Source organism: Mobula birostris, chromosome 2 (genome assembly GCF_030028105.1).
Source record: "Mobula birostris isolate sMobBir1 chromosome 2, sMobBir1.hap1, whole genome shotgun sequence".
In the NCBI taxonomy this organism is placed as follows: Eukaryota; Metazoa; Chordata; class Chondrichthyes; order Myliobatiformes; family Myliobatidae; genus Mobula; species Mobula birostris.
The window spans coordinates 16076502-16094234 of NC_092371.1; the positions used below are offsets into that span (position 1 = coordinate 16076502).

The 17733-nt window shown below is 45.7% G+C and overlaps 1 protein-coding gene across 1 annotated transcript; it reads left to right on the forward strand.

Annotated features, from left to right (window-relative positions):
* Positions 1 to 14248: 14248 nt before the first annotated feature.
* On the forward strand, positions 14249 to 16444 carry LOC140207939 (immunoglobulin lambda-1 light chain-like). Its single transcript, XM_072276480.1, has 3 exons — positions 14249 to 14363; positions 14509 to 14868; positions 15818 to 16444. The coding sequence occupies exons 1-3, from the start codon at positions 14315 to 14317 to the stop codon at positions 16144 to 16146; spliced, it is 738 nt and encodes a 245-aa protein (XP_072132581.1). The 5' UTR covers positions 14249 to 14314; the 3' UTR covers positions 16147 to 16444.
* Positions 16445 to 17733: the final 1289 nt, after the last annotated feature.

Sequence of the window (17733 nt, forward strand, 5' to 3'; positions counted from 1 at the left end):
TGTCCCACGTCTTCCAACATAACTACCCAGGGACGAGGTACCAAAAGATGAGTGTGTGGCTGAAACTTTGGCTTTTTAAAAGTGCTGCAGGAAAGAGCCAGAGAAAGAAAAGCCTGCGACCTTCAGTCCAGTAAAGACAAGCTATTGTAGGATTTGCTAAGGGTCCGTCACCCTTTAGAAAGGCAAGGAGTGATTAAGGATAGTCATTATGGCTTTGTGCGTGGGAAATTGTGACAGGGGAAACGAATTTTGAAGAGATGACGAACAACATGTTGAATATGGTAAGAATAGGACCAGAATTAGTCAATTTGACCCTTCGAGCCTGCTACGACATTTCATCATGACTGGTCGATTTTCCCTCTCAGCCCCAGTGTCCTGCCTTCTCCTCGTATTCCTTCATGCCCTGAATAATCAAGAACTTGTCAACTTCTGCCTTAAATATACCCAATGACATGGCCTCTCGCTGAAGAAATTCCTCCTCCGCTCCGTTCTGAAAGGACGACCCTTTATAAATAGGGTGTGTTCTCTGGTCTTAGACTCACACACATAGTGAACATCCTCTCCACATCCACTCTATCGAGACTTTTTAACTGTCGATACGGTTCAATGAGGTCACCCCCCTCATTCTTCTAATTTCCAGTGAGTTCAGGCCCAGAGCCATCAAACGCTCTTTGTAAGAGAAACCTTTCAATCCCGGAATAATTTTCGCGATGCCCCTAAGTTCCCTCTCCAATGTCACCCACTCTTTCTTAGATAAGTGGCCCAAAACTGCTCACAGTACTCCAAGTGAGGCTTTACCAGTGCTTTATCGAGCCTCAATATTACATGCTTGCTGTTATGTTCTAGCCCTCCTGAGATGAATACAAACATCACAGTTACCTTCCTCACCAGCGACTCGACCTGCAAATTACCATTTTGGAAATCCTGCACAAGGACTCCCAATTCGCTTTGTACCGCAGATTCTGGAATTTTCTGTACATTTAGAAACTAGTCTACCCTTTTATTTCTTCTACCAAAGTGCATGATATTGTATTCCATTTGCTACTCCTTTACCTAGTCCTCTAATCTGTCTAAGTCAATCTGTATCCTCTATACTTCCTCAAAACTACCTGTTCCTCCACGTGTCTTTTGAGAAACCGGCCACAAAGCCATCAATTACTTCATCCAAATCATTGACATATAACGTAAAAAGAATCCGTCCCAATCGACAGCTTGTGGAACACCACTGGTCACTATCCGCGGACCAGAGAAGGCTCACTTTATTCTTCTTTTTGCCTCCTTTCAATCAGCCAGTACTTTGTCCATGCTAGAATCTTTCTTACAACACCATTGGCTGTTAACTTGTTAAGCAGCCTCATTGTCATGGTCCCTTCTGGCAATCCCCCACGTTGCTATTTACCACAGAAATTGGGCCTCAATCCCCTCGTTTAATTTCCAATCATTCCCAGGTTCCACTAACTACACAACCTGCTTCCCATCAGAAAATGCAGGATAAAGACCCTGTGATCACAACAGGGAGAAGCCAGTTCACTGGTCGACTCCGACGTGAGTAACCTCGTTTCATGGTTCTTAGGACTGTCAGTTCTAAGTCTATCATCGCTCCAGGATTTTCTCCCAACCCAGGACTCCGGGTAAGTACTCCCCTGGATACCGATTCCACGCTCCCTACGTCAACAACCCCTCCCGACTCTGCCGCCGCGCCCGGGTTCTCCACTTGGGTTCGTCCACCGCCACGCTCGTCTAACAGAACGAACTGGCCATAATGAACCCAGCGGACACGGATCCCGCACACAGGCCCTCGCCAGCCAGGGCTACCTACTGGGCGCCCACGACCAACTACTTCGGCAGGTCAAGGAAAACCTTCGGACGCTATCCACGAATGTACGGAAGATCAGTGAGCAGGTGGACCGAGTTTGCACTTCCCTTTCTCCGTCCACTCCAAGAATCCCGACTACCTAAACCTCACCGCTCGGGATGGCGTCGCCCCTGGGATCAGCAACACAGTCCCCTCGAGAGCCGTACGTACCCGAGCCCAAACCCTACGCTGGGGACCGAGGGAGGTGCCGGGCCTTCCTGTTACAATACTCTCTGGTCTTTGAACTACAGCCACGTACCTGCACTTCAGATAAATCCAAGATTGCGTACATCATGGGGCTGTTACGAGGGGATGCTTGGCTTGGGCAACCGCGGTATGGGATAACTGACCAGAGGATTGTTCCTCCTTCCCCTCCTTTGTTACTGAAATGAGGAAGGTCTTCGAACAACCCATTCGCGATAAGTACGCCGCTAAGCGCTTGCTGACTCTTTGCCAGGGTTCGCGAAGCGTAGCAAGGCATTCCATCGGGTTCCGAACCTTAGCTGCAGACTCAAGGTAGAATGACGAGGCCCTACGGGAGGTGTTTCGATAGGCCTCTCGGACAAGATAAAGGATCAACTGGCAGCGAGGGACGGCACGGACTGTCTGGACTCTCTGGACTCTCTGATCTCGCTAGCCACTAGATTAGATAATCGACTTCAAGAGCAACAGAGAGAAAGAACCAGTCGCCCCGCTCCTCGGGGAAGCCCAGAATCCACCTTATCAGTCTCAGCCAGCCTCCCTTCCCCAGCCCCTCCAAGTGCAACTCCTGCTCCGACCGTCCCCACTATCCTGGGGGAGGAACCGATGCAGCTGGGACGGAACCGGTTCTCTCCGGCCGAACTACTTCGGAGGAGGAGAGCTGGGGATTGTTTCTATTGTGGCCAGCCAGGACATTTCCGGGATACTTGCCCTCAGCGGCCTAAAGGGAGGGATTAATAGTGAAAAAGGGGGCCCTGGTGAGCCGGGCGATACTCCCTTCAGCACCCCCGCCAGACTCAGATGCAGATCCCAGCTACCGTGAATTACCAACGACTGTCTCTGTCCCTATCCGCTTTGGTGGATTCCGGTGCCGAGGACAATATGCTGGACGAAGACATAGCCTCCCAGGGTGGAATACCTCGCGAGCCGCTAACTAACTCCTTGGATGCCCGGGCCCTGGACGGAAAACTGCTGGCTCGGGTGACCCACTGTACACAGCCCCTGACCTTGATCCTATCAGGCAATCATCGGGAGGAGGTACGATTCAGTCTCATTTGTTCACCTCAAGCCCCGATAGTTCTAAGGTATCCATGGCTAACCCCACATAATCCCCACAACGACTGGTCTACCGGGAGGGTAGCCAAATGGAGCCAGTCTTGCCGCGCCAACTGTCTGCGGTCAGCCCCATCTCCTAGGGAAGCTACCGCGACCCCGCCTGTCCCGGAACTCCTCGATTTGTCCCGAGTCCACACAGAATACCATGACCTGGGACCGGTATTTCAGTAAACAACGGGCCCTTTCCCTGCCTCCGCATATGAATGTGTAATCGACCTTCTCCCCGGGGCCTCGCTACCCACCAGTCGCCTTTTTAACCTATCCCGACCAGACAGAGAGGCCAAGTACATTAGTGAGTCCCTCGCGGTGGGCATTATCGGACCTTCATCCTCCCCAGTAGGCGCCGGTTCCTTCTCTGTAGAAAAGAACGACGGGTCGCTTCGTCCTTGTATTGATTACGGAGGCCTAAACAGTAAACAGTAACCTCCAGATATCACATACGAGAGAATATCTAAATTGTCTACCATTGATTTGTACATTGTATGTTACATTGGGATGATCAAAGGTTAAAAAAATCCAACGAGATCTTCAAAGTTAGATCAGAAGACTGGGACAGGACAGGCAGTTATCTATCTGAATTTCCACAAGTGAACATGAGGTGGCAGTAGAGCGCAGCCAACGACCTTGGTGGGATGTGACCTGGAAAATAGATTTACAGTAAAAATGAAAGGGAATATTTCGTCAGATACAAGAACAATTCACTCAGCTACCGAAGATCCTTACACGCGTGCAGTGGAGGGAATTCAGCCCCTTGCGCTTTTAAATAAGTTCCGAAGACTACTTGATTAATCAAATGACGTTCACCGAAGGAAGAGGGGCCTATTCATCACCCATTGTAAGGGCATACGAAGTCTTCTTGCCTACAGTCACAAGACTCATTTTATTTGCCCAAAACTCATACCCACTCACAATCTTCACCACCACGTGAGCATGCTTCAGAACGCAGAAAAGTTTTGTCATGGTATTCGTTGTTATATGGACATTCCAAAAAGCCCGTTCTGCATCGAAACAAGCGTGCTTCCTTTCCATAAAACTGGCTGAGTTTTATCTCCCGCATCGAATGAAGGTGGTATTAACATTTTTTTTTATTGCCACAGTCGGCTGTGGATGCTATTGGATATATAATATTTAAATCGGAGGTTCATAGGTTCTTGATTAGAAAAGGCGTCAAAGGTTACGGGATAAAGGCAGGAGAATGGGGTTGAGAGGGGTAATGATTGATTCTATTATGGTTATTGGATATATTGAGATCCCCTGCAAGAAAACAAATCCAAGGGTTGTATATCGCTCCATATATCCACTTCGATAATAAATTTACTTTGAATCTTGATGATAGATCAACCATGATGGAATGGTGGAGCAGACTAAATGAGCCGAACGGCCGATTCCGGCTCCTATATCCTATGGTCTAATACTGTTCGGTCTGAGTAGAAGAGTTACCGTGCTTTATTCTTTCTCCTGTGGTAACTAGTACAAGTGATTGTGATTAATGAAATTGTGCATTGTAGTTGATAGCAAAGGCAGTGTTAAAAGGAATAAATCAAATGTATATTCCGTCTGGGTAGCCTCCAACCTGATGGCATGAACATCGACTTCTCTAACTTCCGCTAAGGCCCCACCTCCCCCTCGTACCCCATCTGTTACTTATTTTTATGCACACATTCTTTCTCTCACTCTTCTTTTTCTCCCTCTGTCCCTCTGAATATACCCCTTGCCCATCCTCTGGGTCCCCCCCCCCCTTGTCTTTCTTCCCAGACCTCCTGTCCCATGATCCTCTCGTATCCCCTTTTGCCAATCACCTGTCCAGCTCTTGGCTCTATCCCTCCCCCTCCTGTCTTCTCCTATCATTTTGGGTCTCCCCCTCCCCCTCCAACTTTCAAATCCCTTACTCACTCTTCCTTCAGTTAGTCCTGACGAAGGGTCTCGGCCTGAAACGTCGACTGTACCTCTTCCTAGAGATGCTGCCTGGCCTGCTGCGTTCACCAGCAACTTTGATGTGTGTTGGTTAAATGTATTCCCACATGTTCTCCACTCCACCTCCCCACCCCCACCCCTCACCGTCTCCACCGAGTTATTCTTTGCTGGCTCATCGACATATTAATTTAACATTAGGTTAGGAAGCAGTGAGGAAGAAAAGTTTAGCCTTTTGAAGAAGGTGAGATTTCAAAAGTGTGGAGTGCCTGTTGCACCTCCACTGGCCCGAGGTTAGACTGTCTGTGTACTGTACACAGGTCTGCTTTCTGAATGAAATCTTACACTGGCTATGGAGACCGTGTTCTCTGGATGAGAGGGTTGACCCGTGAGCAGATACTGAGAGGAATGCGCCTCAGTCTTTGCAGCTAAGAAAAATGACAGGCGAATGCTTTGAAAGTCAGGATACTGAATGAACTAACAGAGTATATACGAGGTGAAACTGAGGACTCTCTGCCTCCCTCTCAGAGATCTCCTCTTAATTAATTACTAACAAAGTTGCAGACGGGGATCGATAGGTGCTTGGACACTGAGAGATTCCAAGGAAATGAGAATAAGGCCAGACGGTTCTGCAGCGACCCTCAGTCATGAACTTATTGAAAGAGGAGCGCATTCCAGGAGCGCACCTGTGTTTTGTTCACCGTTTATGTATCCGGGAACTTCATCAGTATATGAAATATCATAGATTGCTTCTTTCTCCTCTGGTAGCTAGTGCAAGTGTTTGTGATGAAAGAAACGGTGCATTTCAGTAAATAGCAATGGCTGTGTTAAGAAGAATGTTTATATGCATTCCATGTCGTCATGTTCCTGTAAAAGATTATAGTGCGCTGCGTTTAGTTTCAAGGAATGAGAGAGACTGCAAGCCGTCAAATCCAATCTGGCTGACCTCCGAAAGTTTCCCTGGGCATGCAACTCAAACCGACTGTCCGCTTACCATTATGAATTTATCAGAGTCGTGACTGTCAGGTCCCACTCGTCACTTCCTCTGTTGCATTCTCTCTCTCTCTCTCTCTCTCTCACACACACACACACACACTGGTACAGTTATTTGTTGTTTAGAACGTTTGTCGTGTTTCAGCATCGCCAGAATACCTAATATGCCTTTTGGAAAAAAACACTGTTTGAAAATATGAGCATTTTAGAGATTAAACTTAAGTCGGAGACTTTACCACTAATTGCATTGCCTCAATGGAAAGTACTTCAGTGATTTTAAAATCGCCATCTGTCTCTTTACCACCCTCCCGGGACCCAGTGACCGCATCACCTGCACCGCTTAACAAACAAGACAGAAACAGCATCAATTTGTGTAACTGCAGCTAAATAAAGTTTGTGCAAACACCGCCCCGGTCCCCACGGGGATATGACAGAGTCCACATCTGCATCAGTGTCACTCGCAGACACAGGCCGACTGAGTTTGGGAACCATCGTCAGCGCTGGGTCTGTTTTGGGGCAACAGGCAAATATCCGAGTTCATCACGGAATGATTTAAGATCTCAGATCACAGCTCCCCCAGACTGTGTTCGCGTCCCCAAACCAACTTCACCCAGACAAAGATATAGAATGGAAGGCGGGGGGGGGGGGGCGACATTCGGCAATCCAACCCGCATAGCACTTCAAATAGCCCAGTTTGGTCCCTCAACTACAACTTCCCTTTTCTGCACCTTCTCAATCTCCTGCAATTCCCACTTTGCTGACAAACACACTCGTTATTTTTACTTCGATATCATTCTGGTCGGAGTATCAGTTATATAGAGAAACCCAGCAAATATCTGCCCTACCCTGTGATCGGTTCTGGTCACCTCACTACAGGAATGATGTGGAAACTATAGAAAGTGTGCAGAGGAGACTTACAAAGATGTTGCCTGGATTGGGGAACATGCCTTATGAGAATAGGTTGAGTGAAATTGGTCTGATCTCCTTGGAGCGATGGAGGGTGAGAGGTGACCTGATAGATAAGATGATGAAAGGCAATCATCGTGTGGATAGTCAGAGGCTTTTCCCCAGGGTTGAAATGGCTAACACAAGAGGGCACAGTTTTATGGTGCTTCGAAGTAGGTACAGAGGAGATATCAGGGGTAGCTTTTTACGCAGATAGTGGTGAGTGCGTGGAATGGGCTGCCAGCGACTTTGGTGGAGGCGGACACAATATGGTCTTTTGAGCGACTCCTGGATAGTACATGGAGCATGGAAAAATCGAGGGTTGTGGGTAACCCTAGGTAATTTCTAAAGTAAGTACATGTTCGGCACAGCATTGTGAGCCGAAGGAACTGTATTGTGCTGTAGGTTTTCTACGCTTCTATGCTTATATATATTTTATGAAATTAGTTGTGGTGTCCAATAGTAACACCCCAATATTATCATATTTCACCGAGGGCACGTCACTGTGGCATTGGGCCGTTTACTCGTAACTGTGGTGCGCCATACATGCACATTGAAATATATATTTTATTAAATTATTTGTGGTAATAATTTGTTTTATGTGTTGTGTGTGATGTGTGTTTTGTGGGTGCGCAGTGGTTGGGTAGAACGTTGTTTCACTTGGTTGGGTATACGGCCAGTCAGACGACAATAAACTTGAAATTGAACTTGAGTTTGAAATCAGAAGGAACCAACTTACTTCAGCTGGAACTGATCCAACATTGACAACGAACCACGTAAGGAAGCACTCGACTAGGCTTGACAGAAACATGGACCGTAAAAAATATGTAAGGAATGAAAGAGGGCCAGATGGTTAAGGAGGCTGGTTTGATAAACACCGAGCGCGCCGCTTAACATCTCAAATACAAACTTGATTAGTTGAGCAATTAAATGAGGATAAAATATCCAAGCTCAGTGGATGCAAAGATCTTCGGCGAGATAGTGGCGGGTTGTGGGGCTAGAGAAGGAGGAACCTCTCGCTCTGGAAAGAATTTGTGATGCAGACTGGCGACAATAGAAGGAAATATGGCTCCTCTGCTGTAGAAGTATTGTAGAGCTGAAATGTGGTGATGGGGACCTAAATCATGAACAGAGCCGAGCTGATGCTTTACGCAGGACCCTCGTCCTCGTGTGACAGCAACTGAGTCACAGTGAGATCAGACTGGCCTGTCCAATTATGTTTTAAATATAACTCCTCTCATCTGCGATGATAGTGATGTGTATCAGGATATAATCACCATCGCTCAGCCAGCTTTAAATCACATAAAATGGGACAGAAAGTCTTACCTTCACATTTACCACTGACATAAAGCAGAGTATTATTGTGGCAATGTAGATAAGAACTGTGTTGCAAACCAGTTTGCTTATTTCCGGAAAATCTCTGACAGATGACCGTTAAGCGAACCACACATTAGGCCAGGGACTAAATTGCGCCGAAACATTGCAGGAGCGAAGAATCCGCAGAGGTTCTATGCACCACGAGGATGGCAGATTGGCTCTGGAGTGACAGCAATCTACAGGTTGCCATGGGAAGGAAGGAGAGGACTCGATAATCGTTGATTCCCGTGGAAGTCAGATTTAGCCGTTCGTTATACGGATTCTGGATATTTGGAGCAGCAAAGCAGAACGTACACGGGGAAAGTAGAAATGCTTTTTTTAATAGAAATATCTGGCACTGAAAAACACCGTCAGCTGACAACATTCTGTGCAAATTTCCGTAAGCGATACTGCAGTAGATCCGTCTCGGTCCCGCAGATTTCAAATGTTTACACAGTTAAGCTCAGCTTTTAAGAGCGGGAGTAGAGAGTGGACAATAGACATTGGGAGATAATGAGAGAGAGAGAGAGAGAGAGAGAGAGAGAGAGAGAGAGTGAGAGAGAGAGAGGGAGAGAGAGAGAAAGAGAGAAAGAGAGAGAGACGGGGTTATCTGGGAGGGAGATACAGCATGACAGTTTCCCTCACTACTAAGGGTGAAATCAATATGTTTATCAATATTGGAGTGCTGACATGGCATCTCGGACAGTGAAATACAAATTAACAAAAGTTGCTCTACAGTTCTTATTGTCAAATTATATCTCACAAATCTGCTTGATTCCTAAACTAAAATACACACGGTATCATGTGTAAACCAGAAGATTTGGAGTATGAGCAGATGGTTTTGCTGGGCTTCAATAAATATGTAACTGCAGAAGGAGAATTGTGGTTTCTCACCGTTAGATTAGGCGATATGATGCAGGAATAGTTTAGGCCAATCGTCCCATCGCGTGTCTTCCGTCATTACATTATTTATTTTCTCAATCACATTCTCCTGCCATTTCCCTGGAAACTTGAACAATCAATAACTTATCAATCTCTACCTTCAATGCAGCCAGGGATTCGGCCTCCATGCCCCTGTATGACTACAACATCCTCATATTCACTACCCTCTGGCTGGTTTATGTATATAAATATACATCGATAATGAGTACATATCTAACCGACTTCTCAACCAAATGTCACAATTCGAAGTAAGTGTCCGTCCTTGCAGAGCTGAAATGGTCAGAACAAAACATTTGTGCGCAATGTTATTAAAGGACGAAGAAGAGGCGAGTAGCGAATTGTACAAATGTATTTAAATACATATTGCGCACAGAAACAATAACGGGTGAGAGCAGATTGAGGAAGATGATTTTAGCAGTGGCGAAGTAAATGAGAAGCGGAACTCCGCTAAAGAGAATTTATTGATTGTCAATAAACCGATAAGCAAAGAACACTGAGAGAGAGAGAGAGAGAGATGGGGGGATGAGGGGTAGAGATAGAAAGAGAAAGAGGAGAGAAGGAGAGAGAGAGAGAGAGAGAGAGAGAGAGAGAGAGAGAGAGATGGGGGGATGAGGGGTAGAGATAGAAAGAGAAAGAGGAGAGAGAGAGAGACTGGAGGGCCTGAGAAAGAGAAGTGTTGGGTTGAGATCAAAGAGCGGGTGGGGGGTGGGTAGAGGGAGATGAAAGAGAGTTGACCTCAACAGGCGGCAACACGTCGTATTCACCGGTAGTGCGCTAATGGAAAGCTAACGGGCTAATAAGGTACTTGAGACACAACAATACAATAGGCCTGAACTGATGCGATTTATGAAAGTAACAACATGTGTGACGATTCAAGTTGAGTCACAAACAACACAATACAATAGTTGGTAATTAGTAAATATCCCGCATAAACAGAATATTTTATTAGAATTTAGCAAAAGGTCTTGCTCCATTTATGTCAAACAGTAGAATATGGGAGTGGAATTTGACCATTTTTCCACTCACACTTCTGCGCCTTCCAATCATTTAATCATCATTGAATTCCGTTTCAATTCTATTCTTCTGCCTTCTCTCTTCATCCTTAACCTCTTCATCCACAATAACCTGCCACCCAGGCCATGCTCTTTTATCGCTGCTGCCATCGGGCAGGAGGTACAGGAGCGTTAGATCTCACAGCACCAGGTTCAGGAAGAGTTAATACCCTGCAAAGATCAGGTTCCTGAACCAACGTATATAACTTCGCCGACCTCAAATCTGAACTGATGGATCTCAAGGTAGCATTAAAGGGACATACTTCCACTTTCATAATAAATTTACTTTGATGTTAACTTTGATAAGAACTGGCGCGTATCACGAAAAAACAGCCGCCTTCGCCATGTTCTCTGTATTATTTATTTTCTTATTTATTTATTATCACTTTAATACTTTTTGCTGTTCACAATTTATATTACATGTTTGACTGAGGGAGCTGCGAAAGAAGAACCGAGGCGTGATGACACAAATTTATTTGCTCTTTTCGGCGTTTCGGAGGAGTTAGATACAGATGGATTCCGTAGGCCAGCGAGTTAAGACATGCGGCTAAACACGAGATCGTCTATTGTTGCAGATACAATAACATCATGCATCGCTCATCAATAGGTTCGGATTCGAAAAATCTTGAGTCTGCTTCCTTTGAGAATCTACCCTGGTCCAGCTCGACCATAGATATCTCGGCCTAGTTGTCTACACACACGCCAGGGCAGTATGATATGGAGAGCAAGCTGTTGCCATACAGCAGGCTCCCCCTCTCTACACAGCCTATACAGTTTGGCGCCAGTCAGATCTGAACTCAACATAGGACTGCCTGAGGGACTCCATATTGAAATATTTCCTCGGGGTTTTCTCCTGAAGTCTTCCCCGTGAGTGGGTATTCTTGAAAGGCAGCGGAAGTTTGAGATCAAAGGTTCCTTCTCGTACATCAGCTGGCAACCACGGCGAACAAGTCCTATCTGGCCAAAGCAAATGTGTTGACGGTACCAGTAGGCTGTATTTTCTCTTAATAATCAATAGTGAGGCATTGGATTAATGGAGTATTGGAATATCCCGTCAGTTGAAATAGTTATGGCGCGCTCAGCAGTTAAACATCACGGGAAGTCCAGAATCTAAACTTGGTGGTCAGCGGGTATTTCACACGTACGCCATTAGGACCATTTCATATGTAGTGGGAGCTCATCCCCACGACCCAACAACCCCTCCTCTCCACCAGATTATGACAAAACTAGGGCTCGTGTGCTTTCTCACGGATCTCTGTAAGTTAATACGTAGATACAATAAAGCAAGCAATAGAAGAGAGGTTTACATTAGCGTGTGCTCATGTGTACTTGAACGTTCAACAATGATGTCTGCTTCTTTTTCAGCCTGTCACCCCTACTGCGACCAATGCTGCCGTGAGCAGCACGCCCGAGTCACCACACGACTTTATACGTCTTCTCGGCCAACGTCCTTCCTCTCCCAGGAATGAGGATTTTGGAGCTTCTGGTGGCGTTTCTGTACCTCTGGGTTTTTACGCGATAGGTTTGCTAGACTTATTCCCAAACCTTCTCCTTTGCAGACGGGCTTGCGACTGTCCATGGCAATAATAAAAGGAGCTGGTATGATCAGAATTGGAAAACCGTGTGAGGGTCGGATCTTCCCGGGCAGGATATGTGAAATCACTGACGAAGCGAATATGTCATTAATTAATATGGTTGATTTCCGTATAGAAGGAAACAAAGCAGACCGCGACCGTTTTTTTTTAACGAGAGGCCATCTAACTGAAACAACGGGATAGAAATGGTAGAAGAACAGCGGTAATAGTTTTCCTGGTCGGGGTATCTAGAATCAAGTGTCAGTGTATCAGAACACAACTTGTGTCACTGCAGACCGAAATCAAAAAGAAATTTGATTTTTTTCTGTGAAGTGGATGATCAGTCGCCAAGTACATTCAAGAAAGGATTTTGAGGGATCTTTACATACAAGAGGAATAGATACATATGGGTTTAGTGCAGAAACGCGGACCCAGGAAAATTATTACCTACAGTGTTATTTAATGGTAGGGGAGGCGCGATGGTCCAATGACCGAAAGGCCAAATGCTGTCCTCATTCATGTTGTAATGGCTCACACTGCAGGTCCAAAGCGCCAACAGTTTTCAGGGTGGTGATCGTGTGGCCAATACAGGAGTTGTTGGAGCTGATCCTCGTAGCGTTTTTGTTAGTCAGATGATGCATTCTTTGCCATTATTTACCCGTACTTACACAACACATTCAGGGTCTCCATCACTCAAGTTCTCAGTATTATAAATTAATTTGGTTTTAAATTTGCTCTGTTTGTCTTTCTTTTATTCATTGTTTGTGTATGGTTTTTCATTGATTCTATTCGATTGTTTTGTTCTATTCTAAATACCTACAGAAAATGAATCTAAAAGCAGTAAATGGACTCCAATGGTTCATTTACTATGGACTCAACTTCAAGGACTCTTCGACTCATAGAGTCATTGACGTTCAGTCCATAGGCTGCGGAGTCAGTTCAGTTTTAATTACGAGCGAAATTATTTATGTATCAGTCTATCTATCTTTCTAACGACAACGGTGCCAAGCTGTATGGGTCCTAATGCCCTTCCCTTGGACAACATCGGTGGCGTGGAGGGGGGAGACTTGCAGCATGGGCAACTGCTGGTCTTCCATACAACCTTGCCCAGGCCTGCGCCCTGGAAACCTTCCAAGGCGCAAAGCGATGGTTTCATGAGACTAACGGATCTTTCTATCTATATTTATTTATTATTGTTATTATTATTTGCATCTCATTTTCCCAGCTCTCGTTAGTAAACCCTGAGGTACAGGCATACCCAAGCATGCTCATTTGTCAATTACTAAGAACTTCCCGAAGAATCTAGTGCTGCTTAATATCGTGGCTTTCTAAAGATTTACTGAGTAGCTTTAATTGATCAATGCGATTGTGTACTGCCCTTGGGAAAACACCATTAGTAGAAAATACTACCGAGACAATGTACACCTTGTCCTGTGCCAAAGTATTTCAATTTCCTCTTTAAATAAAAATAATTATTATTGTATTTCTTCAGTTTGTCTATTGTGTGTCACTCTTTGTATGTCGGTTTTCATCGATTCTTTTACAAATTTTGTTCTACCCGCTTTCAAAGAATCTACGATCATGATTTCATTATTATATGTTTACTTATTTATAATGAAAATGATTACTATTTATTTTTCCATTCTCGCAGACTTTTGCACACTGACTGTCAGTCTTTCTGTGTAGTTTTTCATTGATTTTATTGTATGTCATTGTTTTACTATGAATGCCTGCAAGAAAATGAATCTCTGGATCGGATGCGGCGACATATACATACCTTGATAATAAATTTACTTCGAACTTAAACTTTGATCATGAGTCGATTTGGATTCATGATTTTTAGCAATCAGCGTTATTTAAATCCAGACAGAAAAGGAAAGTAACAGCGCGTTTATGACATGGTTTTCCAAACGCAGGAACTGTGCCAGTACATTCATAAGTCTGTTTTGGAGATGGTTACGGTGGTTTTTTGCAGAGAGTAGACTTGGTCGCTCGCTGAGACAGACATTAGCTGCTACATGTTGCTAAATGCAGCCGTCAGTCGAATGTCTAAAATCATGTCCACCCCCAATCCCTTTCCTAATTATAGATTAGACCGGATTGCCTTGGATCTTTGATATAACATCGCCTATTTTGAAGGCAGAGGTTAATATTTTTACGATCATGGAATTCGCAAACAGTAGATTCCAGAGGACGGGTGGTCAGTCTCCGCCCCCATCCCGCCTCTGCCCCCTCCCACTCATTAACATCCCCGGTTAATAAAGAGCCCGGAGTGTCCAGTTTGCAGACACTGGAACCGGAGACGCTCCCGGTGTTTGCACAACAGCGAACTGTTCGGGTGGAAGTTAGGACGCTCGCTGACTGAAGGAATGTTCCCAGTTCTGCATCTCCTGTGGGCTCTAATGGTCCATTTACCAGGTGAGAGGCGGGTTAGTTAACGCACGAATTCTCCACAAAGAAATTCGTTGAAACTTTGAAAGCCACTTTTCTGCGAGCCTTCAGCGATCTATAACACTTCTGATGGTTGCAAGTCACCTGGTAGTTTTATTGTGTCTTATTGCAGGTATCCTGGCGGTCCCAGTCCTCAATCAGACCCCAATGTCCGGTCCTGTCTCCGCGGGACAGACTGCCCGCTTAGAGTGCCGGCTACAGAACGGGAACGTTGGAAGTTACGATATTGCGTGGGACCGACATCGTCCTGGGATGGGACCCGAGGGAGTGATATATCATAGCACCGGTAATAGCATTTACAGAGGACCCGGCATCACCGAACGTTTCCAACCGTCCAGAGACACCTCCGCCAACACTCACATCCTGACCATCGGCAGCTTGGAGCCCGGCGACTCGGCTGTCTATTACTGCAGAGCGTGGGAAAGTGATGTTGGTTGGTTCTACGGACCGGGGACGATTCTGGAGATAAAGAGTAAGTAATCCTCTTGCTCTATATGAAATTACGCTTCCAAAGAAATCTCCATTTCAATCGTGCTGCTAGCTGGCAGAATCGTTCTGTCTCTTTAGGGCAGAATCCGCACATTCAGTTCGGCACGGTACGTCATTCAGATCCTCGGGAGAACATGATTATCTAATGTCGTGAATTACTTCCGCATATGGTACATCATTTGAAGGTTCCCACCCGAGGCAGCACCATTCGAAAGTCCTGTCTTTTAAACCGTTAATCCCTTCCTCATATTCCAAAGGCCGCCAACTTAACTCCGGCACTCAGCCCTGAATTTAATATAGGTCAATCAAACCGATGTTATCTGATACGTTATAAGTCAACGCTGTTGCAGTTTGTGACAGAGAATTGCGCCATTGTTGTCAAATACAATGAGGAATTAGAACAGACACTGAAGCTGAAACACAGAAAAAAGAAACGCTCATCTCTCTGAACCTTTCTGTATCTTCGCCACTTCGTGCTGCCTTATTAGACGGCGAGATATTGATATCGACATTGCCACTCCAATTCCGGAGGCAACCCCTTCTGTCAACAGCTAAAGCTGAAATATATATAGCCACATAATAGATGGAATTTAGATTTGGGGATTTTTAGGTGTCTTCTCCCACACCCATCCCCGACCCTCGCAACCCACCAAGGTACCTCCCTCAGCAAAGAGAACAATATCACCAGGCCGGCATCAAATGCGTGCAATTTACCGGACCTGACCTGAGGGGTGGGCAACAGTGTCATGACAGCGTCTATCGGTGGGTCGAATGGTAGCATTCTGTGCCCAACTTTTCACTGATTGTCTGCATCGTTGGTACATTGAGATCATACTTTGACGGGAGTTCGGTCAGTGTGTGGCGCTGTTTTGGAAATGCACACATTAATGTTGATATTTTCCTCCTCCTCCCACCACCTTTCTCACACACAGGTAGCGAGAGCAGAAAACCCTCGGTTCTCCTGCTTCCTCCCTCCCCGGAGGAGACCGGCTTGGGTTCCGCCACTCTATCCTGCCTCGTGAGCGGCTTTAAGCCGGGCTTGGTCGCGCTGCGCTGGAGCGTGGATGGCGTGGAGACGGACAGTGGCGTGACCACAGGCGCCGTGTCCACGGACACCGACCAGACCTACAGGCTGAGCAGTTACCTGCGGGTTCCCGCCGCTGCATGGAACAAGGGCTCGAGTTATTCCTGCAGCGTGAGCCACAGCTCACTGAGCTCGCCACTGCGCAACACCATCTCTTCATCCGCCTGTGCGCAGTAAGAGTGTGCCGGCTGGCAGCTCACGAATACAGTGTAACCCGCACTGGTGCGGTGCAGCCGCCTTCTGCAACGTAGTTCTGTAGCAAATGTCCATTTCTGGGAACACGAAAAATGTTTAATAAATGCAGAGATGTATGTTTTGATCGCCAATCGTTTGGTACACGTATTCCTATGTCGAATGTTTCTCACTATGCTGTGTCTGAACTTCTGCTGTTTGTAGAATGGGGAGATATTCACCAGGAGACGATGCCTGTATTGTGATTGAATTTTGTAACACAGCACTTAATAAAGAGGCAACTCAGCGGCGGGTTTACAGTGGCTCTGTCTTTTGTCGGCTGCTCTCTGTGCGTCGAATGAATTAGTAGCGAGTAACATGACGAGCTTGAATTACCTTTCTTAGATTACAGTCCAGTCAGTTCAAACAGCTTATCCGCCCCTCCTTATCCAAGCCGTTCTCCGTGTACTCCATCTTCAAGGATCAACAATCACCGTTATTCTCCATATGCAGGTCAATGCATTAGGAGTTTGCTGTGTTGTGTTGGCGTGACATGAAACAGAACATTCAAGAAATATAAGGAATAATTAAATAAAATTAAAGTTTGAAGTTAAATTCAGTATATGGAATAAAATGTGCACAATAAGAGCATCAATGTATAATGTAAGCAACATTATAAAACAAGGTTTAAAGTATTTACAGTGCAGTGCAGACACCGGGATAATAGATAGGGTTACTGCAAATGTTTGATCAGATTAAAAGCCTGGGGAAGTAACAAATTGCTGACAGAAATAGTCAGGTCTGGCAGGATCTATGGAAAGCTCTCGGCTTGAAACGTCGACTGTTTATTCCTTCCTCTCGATGCTCCCTGACCTAATGTGTTCCTCCATCATTTTTTATCTGCTCCAGCATCTGCAGAATCACTTAATTACCTGGGGGAAAAGAAAACGTTTAAGGTGATTGCGATGGCGTGAAATGTTTCTCTAAATAGTTCTAAGACGTTCTCCACTAGGTTTTTTTTTTGAAAAAAGGCAGTTTGCAAGGTGGATAGTGTCTGCAATGATTTGTCCTGCCCGCTTCTTTGTCCTGGACACATGCAAGCACTCCAGTGATGGTCGACTGGAACCAATGACATCTTCAGTTCATCTTGCAGTTCGCTGTAGATTTTGTTCTTTGTCAGAGGGTGCTGCACCAAACCAGATAGGAATGGCTGATGTGAGGATGCTCTCCAGTTAGGAAGTGTAGAATTGCACCTCCCGCCATCACCTGTTCCTCTGCTTATCATTTATCCATCTCGTCCCCCACACTTGTTTATCCGACTAATCCTTAAACACCCGCTTTCTCTGCGCCTGAACCACTCCTTGACCTCATCGTGTTCACATTTCAGCCACTCTCTGAGCAAACACTGACCTCCCACATGAGTGGTGCACTGTAAGTATGTTTCCCCGTGGTCTTCCCACCATCTGAGTTAGTGATTCGCTCAATCCATTCACGCTCAAATCTCAAAGCTTCAAATGCCGACTATTCCTCCGTACATCTCGTGGGTGTGGGTGGGGGTAGTGGTAATGGCAATAGGTTATTTAACTACCTAAA